This window comes from Saccopteryx bilineata, chromosome 5 (assembly GCF_036850765.1).
Source record: "Saccopteryx bilineata isolate mSacBil1 chromosome 5, mSacBil1_pri_phased_curated, whole genome shotgun sequence".
In the NCBI taxonomy this organism is placed as follows: Eukaryota; Metazoa; Chordata; class Mammalia; order Chiroptera; family Emballonuridae; genus Saccopteryx; species Saccopteryx bilineata.
Window position 1 is genome coordinate 140,122,736 of NC_089494.1, and position 24,654 is coordinate 140,147,389.

General features: G+C 45.6%; 1 protein-coding gene across 22 annotated transcripts in view; it reads right to left on the reverse strand.

The window, feature by feature from the left end:
- Positions 1 to 1,134: 1,134 nt before the first annotated feature.
- Positions 1,135 to 24,654, reverse strand: part of KIAA1217 (KIAA1217 ortholog) — a 623,712-nt gene continuing 600,192 nt past the window's right edge. For 13 of the 22 annotated variants that reach the window (XM_066233561.1, XM_066233566.1, XM_066233556.1 and 10 more), the window contains 9 exons: positions 20,860 to 21,307; positions 18,398 to 18,581; positions 13,646 to 13,809; positions 12,814 to 12,975; positions 9,164 to 9,283; positions 5,379 to 5,456; positions 3,682 to 5,268; positions 3,057 to 3,179; positions 1,135 to 2,370 (listed from right to left, as the gene is read on the reverse strand). In XM_066233561.1, coding sequence (XP_066089658.1) covers positions 1,876 to 2,370; positions 3,057 to 3,179; positions 3,682 to 5,268; positions 5,379 to 5,456; positions 9,164 to 9,283; positions 12,814 to 12,975; positions 13,646 to 13,809; positions 18,398 to 18,581; positions 20,860 to 21,307 — 3,361 coding nt within the window. In that variant the 3' untranslated portion in view covers positions 1,135 to 1,875. Of the gene's footprint in view, positions 2,371 to 2,847; positions 3,180 to 3,681; positions 5,269 to 5,378; positions 5,457 to 9,163; positions 9,284 to 12,813; positions 12,976 to 13,645; positions 13,810 to 18,397; positions 18,582 to 20,859; positions 21,308 to 24,654 lie in introns of those variants that run through there. The other 9 variants (XM_066233554.1, XM_066233559.1, XM_066233572.1 and 6 more) reach the window with 7 other exon arrangements.

Below are 24,654 nucleotides of genomic sequence, written 5' to 3' on the forward strand. Positions count from 1 at the left end.
GGTGCTTTTTATACCTAAAGCATATAAAATAACTTTCCTGAGTGCTACCTAAAACATGTGATTATAATTACTGTAACGAGTGGAGAAATGATAAAATACCACCAGTGAAGGTACCCTAGCTCAGTAAGTCCACAGGTTGTGAGCACTAGTAGCTGGGTGCTCAAGTAATAATAAAGCCTGCATTTCACATGAAACCACCAAGTTAAATATTAATATTTTGGAGGCAAAAAATGATAGGAGGGTTCTTGAGATTGCACTTGTACCCAACTCATAATCTTGGTACAGTTTTCACTAATGTCTATCCCTATTTTTTAAAGGAAAACAGTGTGATGCTAGTGAGCATATTTCCCTCTAGACCATGAATATTTTTTAAAATTAAGAACTCAAAAAAAAATCCTAGTGATAAACACATTTTATTTCTGCTTTGCTTCTACTGGAATTCCAACAGGAAAGAGAGGGCAGGAAGAGCCCCTGTGGCCAGGTTTGCTTTCTGTTAGTCAAACCTCGAGGAGCCGTGGAGAAGAGTCAGCAGGTTACGTCAGAAGGTACCGCACTTGCAGTGAGTTCACTGAGAACTCATCAGGAGTCACCCCAGAGCTTCCAGACTACCAGTTTGTGGCTGGGCACATGTTACTTATAATGCCCTCGATGCCCAAACCGTTTAGCTTGGTAACAGTTATGTTTTGCTCTTTGACTAGGAAGTAGCTATAGTAACAAGGTACAAAAAATAATAAGCATGCAGCCCTTTATTTAGTCTTGCAAAGTCTCTGCTTATAGTTCTGATATTATAGGACTGTGGTATACAAATACAGTTATTTACAAAAACACTCTAGCTGTGCAAACTTGTTGCTTTTTAAAAAATGTATGGGTAGTCCCATTTCTGCCTATCCCAACATATATTTTTATAGCATGCATAAAAATTAACTTTGGTGTGGGAAAACTACTCTATGTGTTGTCGCATACAGTATTTTGTGTCTATTTATATATTTACAAGAGTTTATCAGTTTACAGAACGGTACGGAAGTGTACACTTTAAAATCCACAATGTAATAGCATGGGTTTCTGGGTCTCAGAAAACAAAGGAATGAATTAGATACTGTAAAGAAAACAACTAGAGAATCCCAATATGTTAAAAAAAAAAAGAAAGAAAGAAAGAAAGAAAAAAGAAATGCGAAGAAAGCTAACTTGCTTGGGCTGGAAAATTACTATACATGATGTCCATGGCAGTGCAGTTGGTTGATAAATTGCTTTCTACATATGCCCTGGGTTGGCCTGTGCAGAAGTTCACTGGCTTACTGTCTAGCACACGACTTTCAAAATGTACAATGCTACAGTATCAAAATGTTTTGGCAAAAAAGATCTTGAAAGGAACCATGAAGTTTTGACAAAAATAGAAATCTGTAATAAAGCTAAATAACACTAAAATAAAAGGAAATATTATATATATATCTGTTTTATAATTCGTATAGTCACACTTGTGTATTTTTCTGTTCACATCTAGTCTCCGTAATGAAAAATATTTTTATACAAAACATACTACAATTCTGGAATCATACATGTTTTATATGCTGGATACATTTTTATCCTGTCTCACACACAACCCTTCTCTCTGGTCACTCTTCTCTGTCACACCTGCTCACTTCATTTAACAGGTATTCCACAGGCAGTTAACACTCTAATTACAACAGCAACATAAAAAAAACCAAACAAGCTTTACTGAAATCTATTAATTCAGTATTTAGCACATAGTTAGCATTAAACCTCAAACAGTACAGCAATATGTTACACTCTTGTGAAAATAAGTTGTTAGAGACTGTTAAAACTTTTTTGAATTTTTAAATGTAACTCCAACTTGTGCCTAATAGGAATTGGCTTTTAAGAGGTTTCCTTTGCTGTGGACGGGGCGGCTCTGCTTGAACTTCCGTTCTGTGCCTTGTAGCTGGTGAGGCTAGGAGTGTGGATGGTCCTGATGCCCCTGGCACCCTGACTCTGTGCGGAGGGGGAGGCGGGGGAGGGGGGGGAGGAGGTGCAGGAAGGAGGGGCTGCTCGGCCATTGGGAGTCTGCAGTGAGAATGAAAGATGGTGACCTTTACCTGTATGAGCGGGGCTTTGAAACTTTAAGGAGCCATTAGAGACAGAGGGGATATGGGAGGCAGAGGGAGCAGGGCGTCCTGTTTGGGGGCTGAGAGAGTTAGCAGTAACCGGTGATTTAGAAGCAGCTGGGTTAGGGAAGTTAGAGCTGTCACCACTAGAAGAGGGCAGAGAACCGCTCTTCCCAGAGCTGGGAGAAAGGGCTGGAATCTTAGAAGCAGGTAAGGAGGGGAGAGTAGGCTTACAGTCCCCACCAGCTTTCTTAGCACTTCCATTAGCCTGCAAATAAAGATGGTGGGAGACATTTTGTCAGAAAGCTGGTAACATGATCACTCCACAGGGTCTGGCAACACAGCCCATCTGAGAATAAATAAAAGACTCCAAACTAAACCAAACCAGTTCAAGGCCTGAGCTAAGTCTTGCTGTACTGTGCTGGACCTGGTGGAAACCCCACAGGAAAGAGCAGAGGATGTGCAGAACAGGGGCAAGGGAGGACCATTTCTATTTCTGGGTGCTGAGTCAGGCATGCGTCTAGGTCCTTACTGGGGTGGGGTGGGGCACGGTGGCAGAGAGTTAATGTGCCTCTAATGCAATGCACTCAACATAGGCGTTAGTATGGGTGACTTTCAGGACAGTTCAATAACAGGTTTGTCTGGCTCGGTTTCTCAAGGCATTCTGATGAATCACTACATTCACCAAAAAAAAAAAAAAAAGCCAATGTGTGGCAGCCTGGGTTAATGGTTAAACTTTGGAGTCACAATGTAAAAGGTTTTTATTGCAGGCATGCAAAAGCGTGGTGAAAAATTCAACAGAGGTTTTTAGACGTTTTTCATGCCCCCAGATCCAAGAAGTCTACATAAACCATAGCTTACAAGGAAAACACATTTTTTGGTATAAACTAAGTCAGTATCTTGCTTCTGAACCGTAAGAGTGTCCATCCAAAACTGGGCTTAAGGTAAAACTACCTGACGATACTGGCGGGGATCCTGCAGCTTGGTCTGCTTGCTGGGTTTGTCCAGGCTTCCGGGTCGGTTCTTGGCGCTCATGGGGATTGGCATCCTGCTCATCTGCGGGGTCCCACTGGGGGCCTGTGGGGGAAAGCGGCAAGAAGGGGGCGAGAGGGGAAAACCGTGAGTGGATTAGCACTCAGCTGCCCCACCGTGTGCAGAGTGCTCAACGTGAGAAGCCACAGCCCTACATGCAGGACAGATCTAGGACATCAGAAGACACCACTGGGGTTAATTCCAAGAATCAAACAGAATAAACTGCCCCACTACTGATCAAACGGATTTTAATGTGAGTATCAAAGCAACCATTTCAACAGCAAATGGATGCCTGGCATCCTTGCAGTTTACCCAACACCAATCAGCAGCAGAGGTAAAAACAGAGTCAATTAGCTGTTAGACACCTAGTTGTTGTTTTGAAGGTGAGGGAGAAGGTGTGAGAAAGCTATCAAGGCAAACAGACAAGAAAAAAAAATGAGCCACCTGGCAGGAAGCAAGTAAATCACAAGACACCTTTTGCTAATGGTGATTATGGCAGATTTAAGAAAGCAGCTGGGTCTTTTCATTTTCCATCAGACCAAGATACCTTACGTGAAGCTGAAGGTATTGTTGAAGGGGGCTCTAGGGCAGTGGGAGCTTCTTCCAGAACTAGCGGGGACTGGGGAGAGGCCTCCCGGGCTACGGGGGAGGAGCTTGCCACAGAATCACTGCTGGAAGAACCTGAGGTATCAACTAGGGCTTTGGGACTCATTTCACTGATCGTATTTTCAAGCTGTTTAATGGTCTGCTCCAGGCTGTCCAATGTTCTATAGGTATTTTTCCTAATTTCATCGGTTCTCGAAATGGAAGACGTGTTTTCTAGGCTGGGCTGCTCTTGTCTCCTGAGCCTGTTTTGGGGTCTGTCTTCGGGTTGAGAGGACCTGGTGATTTCGAATCGCTTAGCCTCTTTGTGCTGCTTCAAGGTGCCATCCTCCTCCTCCTCCTCGTAGACCACCACCTGTAAGGTCTTCTTCCCTGTTTTGGTTCCTGTGCGGATTGCCTGAGTCAGAGCAGCGAGCTGCTTCTTAGGGAATTTGAACTTAAACTTCTTCTTGGGGCTGTCAAATTGGTCATAGGCAACGTCACCCCTGCCCTCTGAACTTGCAGAGTCTGTGTGGCTGCACGTGGTTAGCTCGGCCTTACTCACTGCCCGTCTTTCTGATACTTCCGTGTCATCTGAGAGGAAATGCGGCTGTAACTGACCCTCGGCCTGTGGTCCCGAGCCAGGGCCGCCTGGCGCCACTTTCTGAAACTTCTGGGAAGTGTGATTCTGGACCACAGCGTCTCCATTTTCCTCGTCTTCCTCCTCCTCTATCTTTTCCTCTGTCATCATTCGCTCTAACTCCTCATCACATTCCTCAAATATGGTTGAAAGCCTCTTGTAGGCAGACCGAATGTCCATGGGTTCGTCAAAAATAATGATAACTGGTTTCTTGTCTAGGCACACGACTGGCTCTTCACTTTCAGTCCCTTCTCGTTGGGACAGTGTCTCTTTCTTGGCATCGATATTCACTGTCTGCACACCCTCCCCCTTCTTGCTCACTATGTCGCGGACCTCCCCGCTAGAGAGGGCCTGCACCGCAGTCCTGGTGATCATGAAGGCAATGTTGTCCATGGGTACATTTTCTTCGGTGGGAGAACTTGGTGTTGATTCCCTGTCCTCATTAGGTTTCGCACTAGCATGCCACACCCCCTTGGGTCTTAGCACAACTTGGTCACACTCTGTCACTGGAACCTCTTGATCTTGAGTTTTGACATCACAAATACTCAATTCAGTTGATCTAGTGAGAGAGAGCAGAGAACACTTATCTGCATTTTCTTGACCTTGTGGACTCATCTCTTTTGTCTTTCCATAATTTATCTTCTGATTCTCAGTGTCAGATGTAGGGTGCTGCAGTCCTGAGATTTTAGGCCCTTTGTGAATTTCATCTTCTAATGAAGTCACGCCAGGGAAACCGGAATTGACCTTAGACACATTTTTCTGGGAGTAGTTCCTGTTCTTATTGGATATGGAATTTTTCTTCATGAAGATGTCAGCTTTATATTCTGATGTTCTTGACGCCTCAGAAATACTATTCTCCATTCCTCTTTCCCACTTAGGATGGTCATCAGCTTTAAGAGCCCGCGCAGTGACCTGAGAGGAAGAGTGGAGGAGGGAAAGCACAGAGTTAATCAGGAATGCACCTGCAGGGAAGGTGATTCATATGCATGGTATCAGCTGGAACACAGAGCTGGGGAACTCACCTTTTGGAACTCCATTTGGGGGCCATTTTCATATTCAGCATCAGATTTCCGTATGTCTTCATGGAAAAATTCCAAATTCTGGTAGAATAGTGTAGGACATGTTACTCCACAAGACTGCATCCCCCCAAAGTGGACTATAACTAAACTGTTTCTTTAATTACTCTTCCAAAACATGCGGGCCAACCACATCTGTACACACCAGCCCCGTTTACCCTGTTTACCCTGGGCTGTTCTATTTGCCAACTTCCAAAAACATTCCCTGTGTTTGCACAAGATAAAAATCTCAATTGGCAAAATATTTCAAGAATTTCAAATTTGGTGGGGGGAGGAGTTAAGGGACTAATTTTGGATGCACATGTCCTCTCTTCAACGTCTGATGGTGAGTTAAGCAGAAGCTAGAACCAGAATGGTGTGATATTGTAGCAAGCACAATGTCCCAGCAGGCAGAAGACTCTCATTCTAACCAGATCTGCCACTTAACTGCATTACTTCAGGCAAGTCCTGCCACTTCCCTGGGCCTTGGTTTCCCGGCTGGACACTGAGACTCCAGCCCCGCAGACTTTCCCTGTCCCTTCCAGCTAGTGTTCCAGGCCTCTCAGTCTGTTTATGGAAAGCATCCTACAAGGACATCTGCATTAGTTGGGTGTGGTACTAATGAAAAAAAAACCAAACATTCTCTTTCATTCTTTTTCAAATGACAGATTGAAACGTACTCACAGCTTGTACTTGCCCTTGCCAAGGAAGTGTCAAAACAGCCTTCAAAGTAATCATACCAAGTAGATCAAAACCAAATTTAATGTGATAATGCTGCTAGAATATCATGTAAACATTTAGAAAATAGATTATTTGAGGATAGAATGAGGACTGGAACAGCATGGTTTAGACTGTACTCTCTGTACACTCTGGGGCTCTCACCAACATTCGGAACACAGCACCTAGCAGGGAGGCCAGGAATGGAGACGGCTCCACTGGGGGTGGGCCCTCTCCCACGTGGCCCTTCTAGCAGCCAGGGGCCCTGTCACAACACTAACGCTAGCCAGGCCCTGTCACTTCCAGGGCACTGCTGTCCTTTCTTCTTGCTGCAGAAGCCCAAGAAGAAAAGGTCACTTTAGCAGGCTGGGGCCACAATCCCAAGGAGGAGGTTTGGTTAAGCAGTGACAACATAACAAAGCACAATAACCCAAGCCCCGTCAAAGTCAACCCAGAGCAACCCTCCCACCCTGGTTAAACATGGAAAGAATATTCATACACACTGAAGGAACAACACACAAACAACAAAGTCACTGTTAATCACGCGGAAAGATCCCACAAGATACAAGGTGCATGAGCCAGCCCGCTGCCAGGTGAACATCCTCTCACCCCAACGAGACCCCGACAAGGGCGATGATTTAGCTGCTGCAGTCGAATGACATTAACATCTTTTCAGGGATTTTAAATTTGATTATTAAACAACTAATACACCAAATAAAAGGTTTTAATAAAAAAACAGGTGAGGTTTCTGCCTAAGGTTTCAAGTTGAACTAAAGAGTCAGCATGCTAGGGCCTGAGTGAGAATTTACCCGGAGTCGGGGAAGGAACTGGCCATACAGCTGCTGTTCTGCTGGGCCTGTTTACGGGTGTGTGTGGGGGACTGGCTCTGGTTCCGATCGATCAGGGTCTGTGTCATACCCATCATTAAATAATTGGAATGCCACCATATGAGATGTATTTTAAAGCAGATCTAGCAGCAGGAATATGGAGTGGAAAGTCATTAAGATAAAGATGTCAAGTTCAGGGTTCATGGGACCTACCACTTTATTACTGGGCTAGGAAAAAGGGTGCATGTGTCAAAGCAAGTGCACTAATTTCATTCGGAGTACCGTGGTCACAACTGTCACGTAATGTCATGATGATTTCTCGATAGTCAAGATGACATGAAAGCTAATTAGCCTCATGAATATCTATTTATGGGCCTGGAGATACAGATTGTTCAGACAACCAGGGAAGTGGGCTCAATATGGATATGAGCAATAAACCAAAACTAGAGACACAATTATAGGAAAATTGCATAAAAGTCAAGTATGAGGCTAATGCTTCATGATGACAGGAGAAACATTTTAAGAAAACATTAAAAAAAACATTTGATTAATATAAAAAAGAAGATGAATAGCCCAGGGAGAGGTTAATAATGACAACAATTTGGGGACAGGTCTGACACCCATATTGTATATAATCACATATCAGTCTGATACTGATAGTCTGATACTGATATTATGAAGTGGATCAACCTACTGAGTATAATTATCCAGAATTAAGCACCTGTGATTAAAGCCAGTGTCAGGCACTTGGTCAGACCTGCCTATTATTATCTGATGGCTCCTTAACCAAGAGAAAAATGGTCAATGGGCTTTGGATTTCTAATCACTAGGAAAAAAACTTCACGCCCATTAGCAAAATTCTACAATGAGACGACTGTCTCCAGAGGAATCTTCAAGTAGTACCCAGTTCCCGGTGTTAAAAATAGTTATATTGACTCCAAAATGCCATGTAACTCAAATGTGCTAGGGGCTCCCTACTTTGGTTTTAATAAAGCCACATACAGAAATTTTGAACACTGAAAAAGCAATGTATTTCCAATGTGATGCCATGGATTCCGTCCAAATTAGTAGGAGGTTTTCTTCATGAGAAAGCTTTATTAACAATGACCTCGTAATCTCTCATGGTGTACCGAGATCCCACGTTGCCTGGATAATGGCTCATAGGTCATTTTGTGTGCAGACTCAATTCACACAGGGCTCGATGGTGGCTGTGAGCTGGGGAGGAGCAGGTCGACCTCGGCCTGGCCTCTCGGCGGGGACTGTTAGCACCAGGCTGGCGTCTTTTGAAGGGCTGGGTTGGAATGACTGCTGATTTGGTTGTTCGTTGGCTTCTTCGTGAGCTGACTTATGCTGTGCAGACACCCACTGGAGCAGCAATGGGGCTGGCAGATGTGTTTGCCTTTATTTAAGGGGAGCTAGAACCTCTGAATTCTAGTGAAAAATGTTATTAGGACTTGAGTTTGTCATGATGAGCTTTCTATCCTAAAACTTAGAGAGGCTTCATTCAAATAAGTTGGCCCTATAATCCAAAAATTATAAAAGCTCTAAGTCTAACTTCATGTTGAAGTTCCAACACGCAGGCTCCTGTCCTTTCCCTGACGTACTTAGGTAACAGCAATGAACCTGGTTCCAAAGCCTGGACATTAGTTTTGAAGCCAGTCGAATGCCATTAAAACTACACCAAATTTATTCTCTTAGAAGGTACACTTTGAGAATTTGTAATACTTAAGAAAATTCTGTAATCTGTTTGGCATCTTTAAATGTGTGCAAATACCTACGTGTCCGTTTCCATGAGGACCGCCCGCGGATGGTGGTGGGAATGCAGCTCTGCCCTGTGTTCTCTCTGGAGTCAAGTGCGTTCACACGTTTAGGATGTTGTTTTTGGTCCCGAGATATATTAAAAATTAGAAAAAGTGCTACATACTTGGTAGTGTTTCTTTTTCTTTTTGTGAGAGTCATTCTAAAAAGTCTTTAAAGGTATATATTCTTTAGTTTGGCAAGATAATACTTTGATTCTGCAAATAATCCGCCCATAAAACCTCACCAGTTATCTCTGAACTAAACCCAAACCTGTGTCTCCACTAGTTGTTTTTTTAAGGGGAGAGAAAGAAGAGAAGGCACAGATGACAGGCGCAGGAGCGGTGTTAGCGTCAGAGCGAGGAAAGAAGGGCTGTGGACCGTGTGGCAGATGTGTCATTGCCACGTTACCTTCTTCTCCTTGGGTGAGACTGTGGCCCCCGGCCTAGTGTCTTTAACGTGACTGTCAGCCCGGGACCGCTCAGCATGACTTTTTGAATTTACATCCATAAAGGAACACTTCTGGAATGCCTAAGGAATTAAAATACTGAGGTTAACAGGGTTCCAAGTGTACGAGGAGTAAATGCAGGTGTGGAGACCCACCAGGGCCTGTAAGCGGATCACAGCAGGCGGCCAGGCAGCGCCTTGGAAACTGCTCCCCTCTGGCCTCAGGCCCCCAGAGCCAGGGAGGGCAGGGCCTGGCACAAGGCGTCGGGTTTCTGGGCCACACCAAGATACAAGGACACAGCCCTTTTTTCCTGTCCTGGATGAATTTGATTTGTGCTTATTTCTGTTAAGGCTTACTGTTATTAGGGCTTCTTGTTTTGATTTTTCAAAATATGGAATATGTAGATGAATGAAAACAAAACAAGAAACTTATCTTTTCTTTTTTATTCATTTTTTTATCAGACTCATTTTTTAAAATTGATACCATAAAAAAAGGGCACAAGATATTACACATCCTTAAAACTTGAAATGAAAGTAAGCCTTACCAATGCACTGTCTGACACAGTCACAGGCGCTCGAGGCTCTGATGTGCTCTGCGGCTCATTTAGAATAAAGCACCATGTGATTCTGAGGGGCCTCCTGCTGCCTGAGCTCCAGACTTGTCTCTGAAAACTAGTTACAGGAGCCCACACTGACTCATGTGAACTCAGAGAGGAAGCACAGGCTGGCTCTACGGGACAGACGGGAGCAATAGTGTGATGGCGAGAGCAGGGCAATGCTAACCCAAGAACCCGTTTCAGAGGTTTGCAACATACTACCTATTTTATTAATACTATTACCCAGGGTTCCCAGAGAAAAATTAAGTTGGAATTTCTGGGCTGTAGGACTTTTACAAAAACTCCCTATGCCATTCTAATGTGTAGTCAAAATTAAAAAAAAAACACTTATTTAAATGAATCATCTCAAATAACTCTTTCATATTTCCTTAATGTCAAATATTGCCATTTGGAAATAAATACAGGCAAAAGGAATAGCCCGTGCCCTCCCTAAGTGAACATTTCTGCACTGGTCCTAAAATAAGAAGGGCGCTGATGCCTGGGACATTCCTCAACCTGCCTCGCACTCCCCGCCGACCCGTTCCCGCCACACTGGCCCCTCCTTGCTGGCCCTGGAGATGCCCAGGCCTCCACTCACTAAGACCACCGCAAACCCCATCGGGCTATTAGGCTCTGGAGCCTGTGTTTACTGATGATGCCGGTGGACACAGAACAGGAAAGTTGTTCCACAATTACACTCGGGGCTGCAGCTGCTCCTTTTCCTGCCTGGGCGGTTACTGTCTAACTAGAGCCATTGGCAAATTTTCTGAGGCAGCAGGTTGGGCCCCAACTCCAGCAGGCTGGCTAATGGGGATTGGTTAAGTTAGGGTTAGAGCACCTCACTCAACACTATGACTTAACTGCCAATAATAAAACCAGAAGCCAGACCTTTCACTTTTGCAAAGCTTTCAATTAAAGAGCATCAAAAACATCCAGACTTTAATGGAGGGAAAGTCTCTAGTGATGGGCTCTAAGTGGCTAGACAAATAAATTACTTTTCTTAGGAGGCTAGTGCACCCTGGCCAGTTGGCTCAGTGGTAGAGCGTCGGACTGGTGTGCAGGAGTCCCAGGTTCGATTCTTGACCAGGGCACACAGGAGAAGCGCCCATCTGCTTCTCCACCCCTCCCCCTCTCCTTCCTCTCTGCTTCTCTCTTCGCCTCCCGCAGCCAAGGCTCCATTGGAGCAAAGTTGGCCTGGGCACTGAGGATGGCTCCATGGCCTTTGCCTCAGGCGCTAGAATGGCTCTGGTTGCAACAGAGCAACGCCCCAGATGGGCAGAGCATCGCCCCCTGGTGGGCATGCCCGGTGGATCCTGGTCGGGTGCATGCAGGAGTCTGTCTGACTGCTTCCCCGTTTCCAACTTCAGAAAAATACAAAAAAGAAAAGGCTAGTGCAAGATTATGCACAAGCCTAAAAATCTCTACTTCCTTGCTTACTAGTATTTGCTCACCTTGCACAGATTTAAAATTATCTAGGGCTCTGTCATCCATCTGAACCAAACTGGGCCATGATCAATTCACACCCTAATTTGGAGACAGATGCTACAATGACTGGCCCCAGAATCTACATACACATCTTGGACATACACCACCCCCGGCAGCAAGTGGCCTTACCCACCAGGATCAATAGCCAGAGGCTCATCATCAGGTAACAGTAATGGATGCCTCTATGTTCTCGACTGCTTTATGAGTTGCTAACTTTATAAATCTAGAATTCTTATGAATAAAATCCTCTAGCCATTCCAAAAACCTTTAAATAGTGTGATTGGTGGAAGGAATGTCCTGGTCCAGTCTCTGAGTTTTAGAAGCTCAAAAGGGTCAGGTATGTGACCATCAACCAGAAGCTCCATGTTCCCTATGAAACCCAAGCAGCTGCTCTTCGGCAGGGATTACCATGAAAAGCAGAGTAGGACAGCAGCAGTGGAAATGACATCCTAATTCCCAAAGAAGAATGCAGTCTTTGGGCCTGCACAAAACCATGAGTATACGGCTGAATAGGGAACATGTTGTGGAGCCCTAAGAAGGTTGTGGTCTTACTATCTGAAAAGCAAAATAATCCTATAATCAGCATGGGTCAAAATGAAATACTCTATGGACAGACTGTGGTCCAAGAATTGTGTGTATGTCTTCGATGAGTCAAGTTCTTAGAATGTACACCCAGGGCAAATTTCTATCCATATAAGATCAGTTTGGGGTATAGCCCCTGCACCCCATCCTTAATTCTATGAGTAGACTGTGGCAATTAAGTAAAACATAAAAATCTAAAAAAATAAATAATTTCTTAAACAGGCAAGGAAAATAGGAAATAAAAGTATTCAGCTTTTCAGAATATTTGAAAAGATGAAACTGACACCGGAGGAGAAGCCTATATGGATTAAAGGAAGCCACATGACTCAAGATCAATTAATCAAGCCTGACCTATGGTGGCGCAGTGGATAAAGTATTGACCTGGGACGGTGAGGTTGCCAGTTTGAAACCCTGGGTTTGCTTGGTCAAGGCACATATGAGAAGCAACTACTACAAGTTGATACTTCCTGCTCCTATCTCTCTCTCTCTCTCTCTCTCTCTCTCTCCTCTCTAAAAAAGCCAATAAATAAAATCTTTTTAAAAATCAGTCATTTTAAACATTGAAGCCAAAAAACAGGACCCCACTTGAAGTGGGATTTCATCAGTCCTTATCAAGAAAAGACGATGGCTGGTGTTTCTGATTTTCTTTTAATTGTTTTTGAAATGAAACAGAGATTATTAAGACTGACCGAAAGGGAAGCAAATTCTACCAGCCAGAGCTAAGAAAGCTGGCAACTGGCGTTTTGTGTAAACTTCCCCAGTTGTTTTGTGGAAAGGTCATTCCTCACACACATCCCAAAGGTGCCCCAAGAGCCCAGCGGAGGCCAAGGCCAGCAGATACTCGCTGGGCAGGGGCTCGTCACCAGCCTTCTCTAGCTGATCAATCTGTGGGAGATTAGTCACAGAGTCCCTGGGGCAAGGAGCCACACAGTCATTCTGTCACCCATGTACCTGGAGTTCTGCCATGATTTTGTCTCCTTCTTCTTCCTCCTCGTCCTTTGAGGAGCAGGTAGTGACAGGTGGTGGGGATGGCGTCCAGGAGGAGGCAGACTCCTCTGTTGGGCTCTTTGTGGCTCTAGCCTGCATGCTTGGTCCAATGTCTTCACTGCTTACCTGTGGAAGATTCAAACCACAGGCACTGGTTTAACACCCCCAGGTGCTGGTAAGAGGAGGGGAGGGGCAGTGATCCCAAGAACTCATGTTTTCTCGCTGCTGAGCTAAATGATGTCCTAGCGCTTCAACTCCGGCTGAAGGGCTATTTTGTTACTTGCATTTAGTATAAGATTTTGTTTATGCAAGCTCCACTTTCATGAAAGAATTACAATAAAATTGTAATTCCTTGACACTCAGTGCCTTTAAGAAAGGCCCTCTCCCATACGATCTCTCCTTGAAACTTGAATTGTGCATTGAACATGAAAGACAAAACCTGCCAAGTTCAGTCCAAGTTAAGCAACCATGTTAGCCTGTCTCCATCCCCCTGTCACGTGGCCTTTCTGGTGCTTTCCTCTCCCATCCGTATTTTCAGTCTTAGATGACCTGCGGGGGAAGCAGCTTGTGCTTTGCAGCTCACACAGTTGCAGTGGAAAGTCAAGTGAGGATAAAACTGGTGCGGAGTCTATTCCAGCAACGCAGGCTGACGGTTTTCCCTCCGCAGCCCTTCCTGACCATCTAGTTTATTTGATTCTTCGCCTCACTACCTATGCCTCAATGAGAAAAGAGGGGACCTTGTCTAAGGGCATCATCTGAACCCAGAGACCATTCAGCAGGGCTTAGCCCATCTGACCTTCGGGGTGGTGTTCTCTTTCCTGCTGGTGTAGACCACATCGCCCGACCTGGTGGTGGTGAGCCCCGATCCTGGCAGGAAGCTCCGTCTCGGGGGTGGAGGCGGAGGAGGTGGGGACTTACCCCCCAGCCTGTCCAAGTCCTGCTCTGAATTCGGAGAGTCTTCTGGAAAACAGTGCACTGTTACATAATCTATATTCACTGTGACGCCCGGAAAGCCCCGTGTATTTCTGCAAACTTGATACATTCTGACTTAAAATTATCTGTATTCTCTCTACAGTGCAAAACTCAGTGGGATAAACCCTGAAGCCCACTGGCTTGACAGCCGGGAAAGACCTTACACAAGTTAATTAACCGCCCTCTGCCTCGATTTTCTCCTCTATTAAGTGAGTATTATAATAACATCCTCTCCGCTGGGGTGCTGGGAGGATTAAATAATAATATATATACATAAAGCCCTCAGAACAGTGCTTATTGGCTTATTATAAATAGTATGCAAGTAGCAGCTGTCATTATTAAACAGAAACTCTGAGTATTATTGGGAGAAAGACCAGCCCTCCTCTGAGCCTAGAGGGGGAGAGCATGGCAACAGTCGCAGCCAGGCCCCTGCAGGTTCCCGTGAGATTCGGACAGACGGTAATGGAACTGCAGAGCTGAGAACTGGTGGGCCATTCCTTCATTCTAGCCTCACAACCATACAGCAAGTGAAAACACACACAGGGCACCTAAATCCACTCACATGTTCTCCGGTTCCACAACCAGGAGAGTCTTTTTCCGGTTTTTCCTAGAATCAAAGGCCCCTACCAGCTCAGTCACCTCTGGTTCCCCATCTGCACACCTTCTCCCTTCTCTCTGCACACACTGGCTTCTCCTTTAGCACCCTGCCATCTTGGTTGCTTCTTCTTCAGCACTCTTCCTCCCTGCTCTCATTCTGCAAAAATATGGCCTCCTACCTCCTCCTCCTCCTCCTTATTCTTAAAACTTTGGTGCAAAAACCCTCCTCCAGCACACATTAGCATAACAAAGCTTCCTCCAAGCAGGAAGGTAATCAGCCATTTCATGTGAGCAGCAGCCATTTTCAACAATAAAAGTGAGCAACTCAGAAAATACAAATTTTACAAACTCATTTGCCCAACAGGAGGGATTTGCACAGGGGTGTGTTAGAGAGTAGAATATGGCCAAGGAAAGTGCAGAGGGAAATGAGAGGCAAATGGTCACAGAGAACAAAACCAGGGAGAAATTGGATTATTTTGGTCATGGTTATTGGCTTGGAAAAGCATCTCTGCTAAGGAGAAGAGATGGCAAACACAGTAAAGAAGGAATTATAAATTAGCATTGACATCACAGAGAAGGGCATGCAGACATCTGCTCGCCTTTCCCAGGAAAATCTCAGAAAAAGGCATTTCTTAATCAAACTCAGCCTCATTCCTGCCCGTTGCCAACCTCCTCACCTACGCTCTTTATAAACTCTCTACTCAGCAGCTCACTGAAAGAGCAGAACCAGAAATTCAGGGGCAGCCCTTCCAGCTGGGCCTTCCCCCCTCTCTCTAGGGACTGCAGTCCTTTCTGAGTAAAGGAGAGGCAGAGTTCTTTAAAGTAGACGCTTGAGGAGTTCGCATTTAAAGTTGTGGTAGACTTGGCTAATCACCAGGGTGACACACCCACGATTATTTGTCTTGGATAGTTCCTGGCTCGTGCATAAGGGCACTGGATTACAGGGGTCCAGCAGCATCAGCCACGTGGCTGGTTTCTGACAGCAGCCGGGCCCCGGCTGGTCACTTCCATTTTGGTCCCTCTATGGAGTGGCACAGGGTGACCGGCTAGTTCTCTCCTTTCAGGTCTGATGACAGGCTCCCTCTTTGATCAAATTATTCAAGCTCCTGTGAGCCTTCCTCTCTAGTAGGCCTTGACCTTGATCTGCTAAGCACAGTTTTAGCAAAGAATCCAGGTTAGCCAGGATCCCCCATTTTTGGTATCGGGTAGGTTTTCCTTTCCCCCTCTTGCTATCTAAGTTCTGTCTTTGGCAGGGATCCCTCTAACCCTCCATGCTGCATTCAGAGCTGAGTGCAGTTTCTCCTCTGCAATTGTTTTGAATAGTTTTCCTGGATGTTTTTTTTAACACCTCTTTCTAAATACTTTGGCTTTAACACTACCTGAGATGCCTGACCAGGCGGTGGTGCAGTGGATAGAGCATCAGACTGGGACGGGGAGGACTCAGGTTTGAGATCCCGAGGGCGCCAGCGTGAGTGCGGGCTCACTGGCTTGAGCATGGGATCACAGACGTGACCCCATGGTCGCTGGCTCGAAGCCCAAGGTCGCTGGCTTGAGCAAGGGGTGACTCGGTCTGCTGTAGCCCCCCCCCCCCCCCGTCAAGGCACATATGAGAAAGCAATCAATGAACAATTAAGGAGCCACAATGACTAACTGATGCTTCTCATTCCTCTCCCTTCCTGTCTGTCCCTATTTATTCCTCTCTGACTCTCTGTAAAAAAAAAAAAAAAACTCCAACAAAAAACACTGCCTGAGGCCACCATGCCCCAATTTTTCACTGTTTTTTTTCTTTTGAAGGGGGAGCTTATCCATCCTTCCCCATTATCTAAGTCTTCAGACAATTTACATAAAAGGAAAAACAATGATTTTTTAAAACTCCAAGCTTTGAACTTTACCTCATTCATAAACAAAAATAAAAAACAATAACACCCATGACAAATAAATGAAAATAATAGAAATCAAAGTTTTACAAATACTGGATGACTCCTTCACACATTTCTAGTGATAACGTAAACATTAGTGGACTCTTTCTGAGAAGAAACCAGGCCCTATGTTAAAAACAAATAAAACAACAACAATAAGAACATTTTAAGTGAGCAAAAATGTGTTGGGGAGTCATTTAAAATATAATTTATGTGAATATATTTAAATCTGAAAGAATAAAAACCCCAAAGGAGGTCAACAAATGGTAATTATTTTTGTTGTGCAGTCAGGAGAAGGCACGATGATAATTTATTTATCATTCTAAGTATGTAACTGATTTGCAATTCTAAAACATCCAAGGAGGCTCTATTTCAAAGTTAATACCAGGTGTGGGAGGGTGCAGGTGAATCAGGAGAGACAGAGATGCAGCGAGGCAGCTGTCTTATCCACGGGGTCTCCCTGGGAACTGAGCAGGAAGCCCTTGCTGAAGAGCAGAGCCGCCCAGTCCTGGGCTTCTCCTCCCAGGTCTCACTGCCTGACCCTCGGGGCCTGGAAGGGCCTCACAAAGCTGGCAGGTGGGGAAGGAGGTCAAAAACACCTCTTAGCCCAGACTGAGGAAGGTCCCAGGGAGTGGAGTTTCAGAGCAGCTCCCTGGAGAACCCCAGAGAGTGTGACACTGGTTACACTGTGGTTAAAAACCACCCACATTCACGTTCCTCAGCATGCAAGGTAAGATGGCGACTCCTTTCCAATCGATTTTAGTTGCAGGACAAGGCCTCATTGAATGTGACTCTGAGACCCCCCTGGGTGACAAGTAAAAAATTATATCACAAAATTTTATTATCAGCATGGAAATTTAGTGAGCTGAGTTTTTTTTAACCTTTTTCTTAATCTGATGACCTTTTCTCTTAATTTGGCCAACCCACTTACAGTTTTAAAAATCTTACATATATGTATCTATATATATCTATATATATATAGATATATCCATAGATACACACACACACATACATGTTTAATAGAAATATAACTGACACATATGTATATTATCTGTATTAGCCAGACTGTAAGTTCTTTGAGGAAAAGGCTGGTGTGGAACACTTTTTTATAGGGTTAAAAAATGGAAATGAGACTTATATTAGTATTGATATATTGATGATTAACTTCCACAGTTTAGTTGGTTAAATACACAATTGAATAACTTTAATTAAAAAAAATGCAATTTCATGTCAAAATAACCTAGAGATGTTTTCTCTGAACATATGTACCCTGATTTATCAATGTCACCCCATTAAAATTAATTTTAAAAAATGCAATTTCAGCCTGACCAGGCGGTAGCACAGTGGATAGAGTGTTGGACTGGGAAGTGGAGGACCCAGGTTTGAAACCCCGAGGTTGCTGGTTTGAGCATGGTATCGTCCAGCTTGAGCGCAAGCTCACCGCTTGAGCGCAGGGTCACTGGCTTGAGCGTGGAATCATAGACATGACCCCATGGTTGCTGGCTTGAGCAAGAGGTCACTCGTTCTGCTGTAGCCCTCCCGCCCCATCAAGGTACATATGAAAAAGCAATCAACAAACAACTAGAGAGCTGCAACAAAGAATTGATGCTTCTCATCTCTCTCCCTTCCTGTCTGTCTGTCCCTATCTGTCCCTCTCTCTGACTCTCTGTCAAAATAGAAAATGCAATTTCAGCTTATGATCTACTATCCACCTCCCCCCAGGAGCTCATAAATGCTGGTATGTTCTTTCTGCAGCAACTAAATAAAAAGCTCTTGCTTTAAACTCAGGCCCTGTGTTCTCCCAGTTGGTGCTGCGAAGTGTCAATTGTCATGAAACAGAGAAGCCAGGGAATCGGCATTCCTCCTCACTGGGCACTACCCTAGCGCCCTAATTAGAATAGTTTCCCCACTATGGCCAGAGCTACCATTCGAAAGTAGTAGTGAGGTCTAGGGCCATCTAAGGGATTTGTTCCCCCAATTTTTCAATTTTATAAGATTCTTAAGAAGTGAGAGCTTGGTCAGCATGTTTAACCATGCACACAGCTCTGTCAGTGCCTCACCTGCGAGTTCCTGCTTGTCCACAGGGGCATCACCCTTTGGCTGTGGGCCTGGGGCTGGTGGCATCTCCAGGTTTGGAATTGACTTCATGATGTTGGCCTGAGCTTCTTCTAGAAGCTTCTCAAACTCTTTCCCATTATAGTAGTCCAGGTTTTGTCTTTTCTCTTCCCATTTCCTTTCTGCTTTCTGAAGGAAAACAACAGGGGAAGAGTTTTAAAAACCAGAGGGAAAAAGTGAAATAATTGTTCCAAGATATCCCGTTGGGTGGGAGTAGTGTCCCCCAATTAAAATGGTGGTAAAATAATGCTCTGGGTGATGTGCTGAGGACCACGGCTCATCGGACAGAACTGACCTGTGCTTTCCGCTACATCTTCTGTAGCTGCGTGGGCTGCACTTCAGCTCACGGGATGCTTGTTCAGAAAAGCAAGCTCAGAAACTCATAAATGATGACTAAGCACTCATTACACATGTCTACCAACAGTAACTAGAAAGACACACAGATAGGCTTGTCTATAAGCAAGTTTTTGTTTCTTAAACTGGGTCTTCATTGTAGAGCTGCTCCAACAGAAACAAACGCCAAAACATGCAGTTAGGAGCAAGGACTCCCGTATCTTAGCTCCTGCTCTGTCAACGTGCTCTGTGGCCCCTGGGTTACACTTTCTTACGTAAAAAATGGGGCTGGGGTATTTAGATGACCTGTAATGTCCATCAAGTTCTACAATAGGAAGAAATATGTAAAATGTATTGTTAAATATTTGTACATTTGTTAAAGGAACATTGCTTGTGATTCTGAGATGGCGCACAGATCATTCCAGGAGGGCAGAGCGGATGTTAGCACCCCAGAAAAAGTGGGACTTTGCAATGTTAAAATTAGAAGTGATCTAGGAGGTCAATGATTGAATCAACACATGAGCACACTGGGAGAGCTGAAGGACTTGCCCAGGAGTCACTCCATAGACACAGTGGCCACCGCCATCACCATCCTTCCCAGCATTTATTATTACCTGCCCTGTACTTGTTCCTGTAATGTTTCTCAAGGGCACGGGCTTTGTCTCCTCTGTGCACTGCCCACCCCAGAGCCCATCAGGGGCTGGTGCACAGTGGGAGTCAACCTGTGTCAGTGGCAGAGCAGGCAGGAAAGCCCAGGCTCCTCACTATGTAGGTAGGGCCAGAGCCCCAGGCAGACGACTCCTAACTCAGAATAACAATGAGAACTGTACCCTGCGGGTTCTCCACAGCTATTTGTTACATAACAGCTGTCACCATGATATCCCTTCAATATGGGCATGTTTACGTGGCAGATCCATCCCCTCCCAGGAGGAAGTGTCTTTTCAGTCCTCTGTTCCACCTGGTGGGCCCACCATGATGGACCCTCATCAGCCAGGGCACCTGATAAATGCTGACCTGGATTAGGTGCACAGCCCCTGGCTTTGGAGCAGAGAGCAGCTACCTAGTGTTCAGAGATACAGCTGTCATGACTGTGGCCTTAGCAGTTATAAGAAGTCATCTCCTCTTGAAACCCACATTATCCCTGTCTGACTTGCAAGAGGCAGGAATGGTTAGGGCCAGCTTGCTGGGCATACAATAATGAGTGGAGAAACCGTGGGTGAGTGGAAGGAGAGCTCTAGGGAAGGAAAAGGTGTTACTTGAGATCAGACACTCGCTATTGAATAAAAAGAATATTTAAAGCATAGCCTGCGTTTTCCTCAAGATTGTGTGACTGGAAGGCCTAGCTTTGCCTCTTCCCTTTAACTGTCCCTGCCTCCTTTTCTGAGACTACTTCCCATCCAATGCCCCTAACTCTAGACCCATCACCTCAATCAGTTCTCGATATGGTGTCCAGGTTAGTTTTCGGAACACACCATTTTCTATCCCTGGTTCAAGCAGCAGCATTTCCGATACCCACACAGTAAACTGCAGACATCTTGGGCTGGGATCCAAACTCTCCCAGGTCTGGTTCTGGCGCTTTGGCAGCCTTATCTCCTCCTCCTGGTTCAAGTCTCACTCACGGTCCCTTTGCCCCAGCACTCTGTCCTACAATGCCCTCACCTCCCTTCTCTGTTTACCCAGTTTATACTCGATTTTGAAGATCGGTGGCAAACCCTCCCAGGCCTACACGCACCCACGGCACACTGGCGCCAGCTCCCACAGGAGCAGGACGGTGATTCGCCCGTGTCCTCCCAGCTGCATGCGCTGGAGGCCCTGTGGTGATGAAATATCAGCAATGGTGGGAGTGTTTACACGACAGAAATGGGCAAATGCCTCAATGAGGACTTCTCCCACCAGAGAGCCAATTGTTAAACCTCACCATCATAACACTACCTCATCTCATACATTTTTAAAAATAAAAATATAACTGATACATGTATGTATTATCTGTACAGCCAGAATGTAAATTCTCTGAGGGAAAGGACTGTGAGGCACACTCCTTTACGGTGATATGAAAATGGAAATGGGACTCTACCTCAATGGACACTGCCCTGTTCTTGGCACTCACACTGTGGATCTCCTCAATGAACAAGTTCTGCATGGCAGAACCATTCATGGGCATCTGTGGGGATGGAGTTGCCTGCGATGACTGCAAAGCTGCGGTCGCTTCCTGTGGGCCAGCCGGAGGGCTGGCCGGGGGAGGGCCGGCCCCCGCTGCAGAGTGCTGGGCAGGGAGCAGCAGGGCCGCAGAGAGCTGGGACGGCTGGATGACCACAGGAGAGCTCTGTGCATGGTGCACCGTCAAGGGCACCACTTCCGACTTCACGTCTCGCGGGAGTCCCGTGCCAGGGAGGGGCTGCCCGCAGGCGTGGGGTGCCTCTTCCTGGCTCTGCAGGACTTCTGCGGCGGTGGCCTTCTCCATGGCGACATACTGTGCAGCCTGGGCTGCATCTGCACCTTTCAAGAGCCCATCGGTGACATGTCTAGGAGGAAGCACGCAGAGCAGCGTTAATGATTACAATGGGTGCCTTCCATTTCATCATGATATACTTGAATGCAGGGCCATCCCAAGGCCAGATGAGATTTTGTTGCAAAATTAAAACATTATAAAACTCCATAGCAACCCACCAACACTGGTGAGTTACCTCCTACTTATCTCTTGCAGCTGCTTTCTCAGTCATTTCCTCAGACAGTAGCCTGTTTTGCTGTCCAACATTGCTGGCCTGACTGACACAATTCTGTCACTGTTTTGGGTGACATCTAGTAATCACATGACACTGACAACATCTGCTCCACCCCATCCTGGCCTGGAGAGCACTCACAGATGCAGAGTTCTAACCCCGAAAGTCTCCCAAGACCCCACACTCTGTTCCTTTTGCTGCCGAACACCTGGGGAGGGCAGCCTGTGTTCCGACCCCTCCGCTTGCTCTTCCCGCGGTTCTGCCTGTTGTGACCTGGTTTCCCACCAGGACCTGACCACACTTTCTGCAAAGCTGGCTTTCTTCTGGGTTAGTCCTCATTTTCTTCTGCTTTTTGGGGTCAGACAGACCTGTGTCTAAATATCAGCTACACCACATTCTACTGATACAATGTCGGGAATGTCACTTTTTTGAGTCTCAGATACTTGTCTATAGAATTTAATAATAATGATGATGATGACAATGTTGATCAGGTGTTCCTCAGGGGTGGTCATTAGGATCTAATGTAAGACAATGTGAAACATACTTGACTAATAATTTTTAATTAGTCCCTCATTCTCCTATTAAAACACTCTTCTATTTGAAAAGAGATACTATATACTGTGACTCTCTCCTGTTTCTTTCGCTGTTTACTTTTCCTCCGCTGCCCCTTCACTCCCCAGGGACCCCCTGCCCTCATTCTACCACAGCCATCTCTTCTATCTTTAATAAGCTTCTTCATGAAGGCAACTTCTGATGCTAATCACTCCTCCTTTCTTCCCTTCCCGCCCTCGCAGTTAGGCAGGGACACCTTCTGTCTATCTCCCGAACTCCAGCCCACATTTCTAAGTGTCCAGTGGGCATGTGTTTGGTTCTTCTTCCCTCACCTCAAATTCAATACATATCAAAATATTTCAGCATCTTCCCAAGCTGCTAAGCTGCTCCGAACTGTGACTGTCACCTGCTTTGTCTTCTCTGCCATGGCATCAGCACATATGCGTGTCCCTTGGGGGGTTATGCACATCCCTGCCTCCTCCACAGCGGGGAATACAGCACAGCACACAGGACAGACATCAGTAAAATTTCATAGTACAAAAGGCTTGTGATAGGCAGCCTGATGACAGCTAGAATTTTGTAGAATTTTGTTTTATTTTTATCTGAAAGTTACTTATCTGGGTTTGTCATTCTGACCACTGAGCATTTACGGGACAGAGTCCTATAACATTCAAAACATACAACCACATCTTTGTTTTAGAACTTGTATTCCCTGGAGATAAGGCAAACCCTGAGCGTCATCACTCTGTGCTGGCTCTGAAGTTTTCTTTTAGTTGTTTTCAGGGAAGGGGAAGAGAGTTCTCCGCCAGCTGTTGTTTCCCTTAACAAGGGTGGTTTGTTCGAGGCTTTGCGGATGGGTTACCACCTTTAGGTAAGAGCTTAGTGAAGAATTCTTTTAACAGATTTTTATCGTACTGGAAGAAAAAGTTTACTGTGACCATTTAAAATGAGTGAACCTATGAGAAAATGTAATTCAGGTCCAATGTCTCCCTGTGCTGTCAGCTGTGGTCTTTGCAGGAGGAGCACTGCCGTTGACTTCAGGGTCCCTTTGGCATCCTGGAACTTATGCAGGTGACAATATGGCTGCTTACCACGTTTTCATCTCAAAAGAGGCTCTTTCTTGAGGTCACTGTTCCTAGAAAAATCTCACTTGCTCCTATGGTAACTAATTCATCTGAAAGTCAACTGTACCACATATTCCTCTCATAAATCTGACCAAACGATTCCAGCTTGTGATTAAAATCCTCCTAAAACAGTGGTCTTATATGTCACTTCTGCTTGAGACTTGCTCTCAATCTGGTCTAAGATCTGAAGGGGACAGTCTCTGCAATTTCCTAGTTCTACTAAGAAAACTAGAAACTCAGGGACTGCCCCTGTTGGAACCCGGTTCATTTTTGGTAGTTTTGTCTATTTGCCATGTGAGAGAGGAAGTTTTTCATAAGGGCAAGGCTCCTACTTGTCTTTATTATCATACCCTTAACACCCAAACAAGGGCTGGGACAGGTGTGACTGCCGGACTGTGAGGACAGCATAACTCCAATGAACTCTGATCTCCTGAGTCCAACTATCAGGTCCTGTCCTGCCTCACCGCTGACCTCAAGTGGACTTCCTCAAAGCTCAGTCTACCTACCATTAGGTAGGTAGTAACAACAACTGCCTACCGTGTAGGGTTTCAACTGGGATCAAGTGAGCCAGTCTACATAAGGGGTTGGTTCAGTGCCTGACACACAGAAAGTGCTCACAGACAGACATAAGCTACTGTCATGAATGTGCTGAGAAGAGAGTGATTGTCACTGAACAGTGCAGTATATAAAGGTGCATGAGATGTCACTTATAAAGGTGCTACTGGCAACACAAATCCTGCATGCATATGTCAGCACTTTTCCTGTGGGTATAGAGTTCAAGGATTTTCTTTTTTTTTCTTTTTCTTTATATTTTTCTGAAGTGAGAAGCAGGGAGAGAAAGAGACAGACTCCCACATGAGCCTGACCAGGATCCAATCTGCATGCTCACTAGGGGGCAATGCTCTGCCCATCTGGGCTGTTGCTCCGTTGCAGCTGGAGCCATTCTAGTGCCTGAGGTGGAGGCCATGGAGCCATCCTCAGTGCCTGGGCCAACTTTGCCTTGGCTGTGGGAAAGGAAGAGAGAGACAGAGGAAGGAGAAGGGGAGGGATGGAGAGGCAGATGGGCACTTCTCTTGTGTGCCCTGACCAGGAATTGAACCCAGGAATTGAACCCACATGTTGGGCCAACGCTCTACTGCTGAGCCAACTGGCCAGGGCCAAGAATTTTCTTTTCCATGGAAGTCATGGATGATCTAGCTGATTTATTTTAGCCTTTCTTCCAGTGCTACCCACTTTTACTGGCAGTCAGGGTGACTGGCCTGTAGCACTCACGGGGGTTTGTTTTTCTTTTCTAGGCAGGACCAAAGCCTCCCCAGCACACCCTCCGCCCCGCTGCACATCCCACAGTGAGCCCAAATCCTCCCCAGCACCTCTCCCCGCCCCACTGCACATCCCGCAGTGAGCCCAAAGCCTCCCCAGCACCCCCCCGCCCCGCTGCACATCCCGCAGTGAGCCCAAAGCCTCCCCAGCACG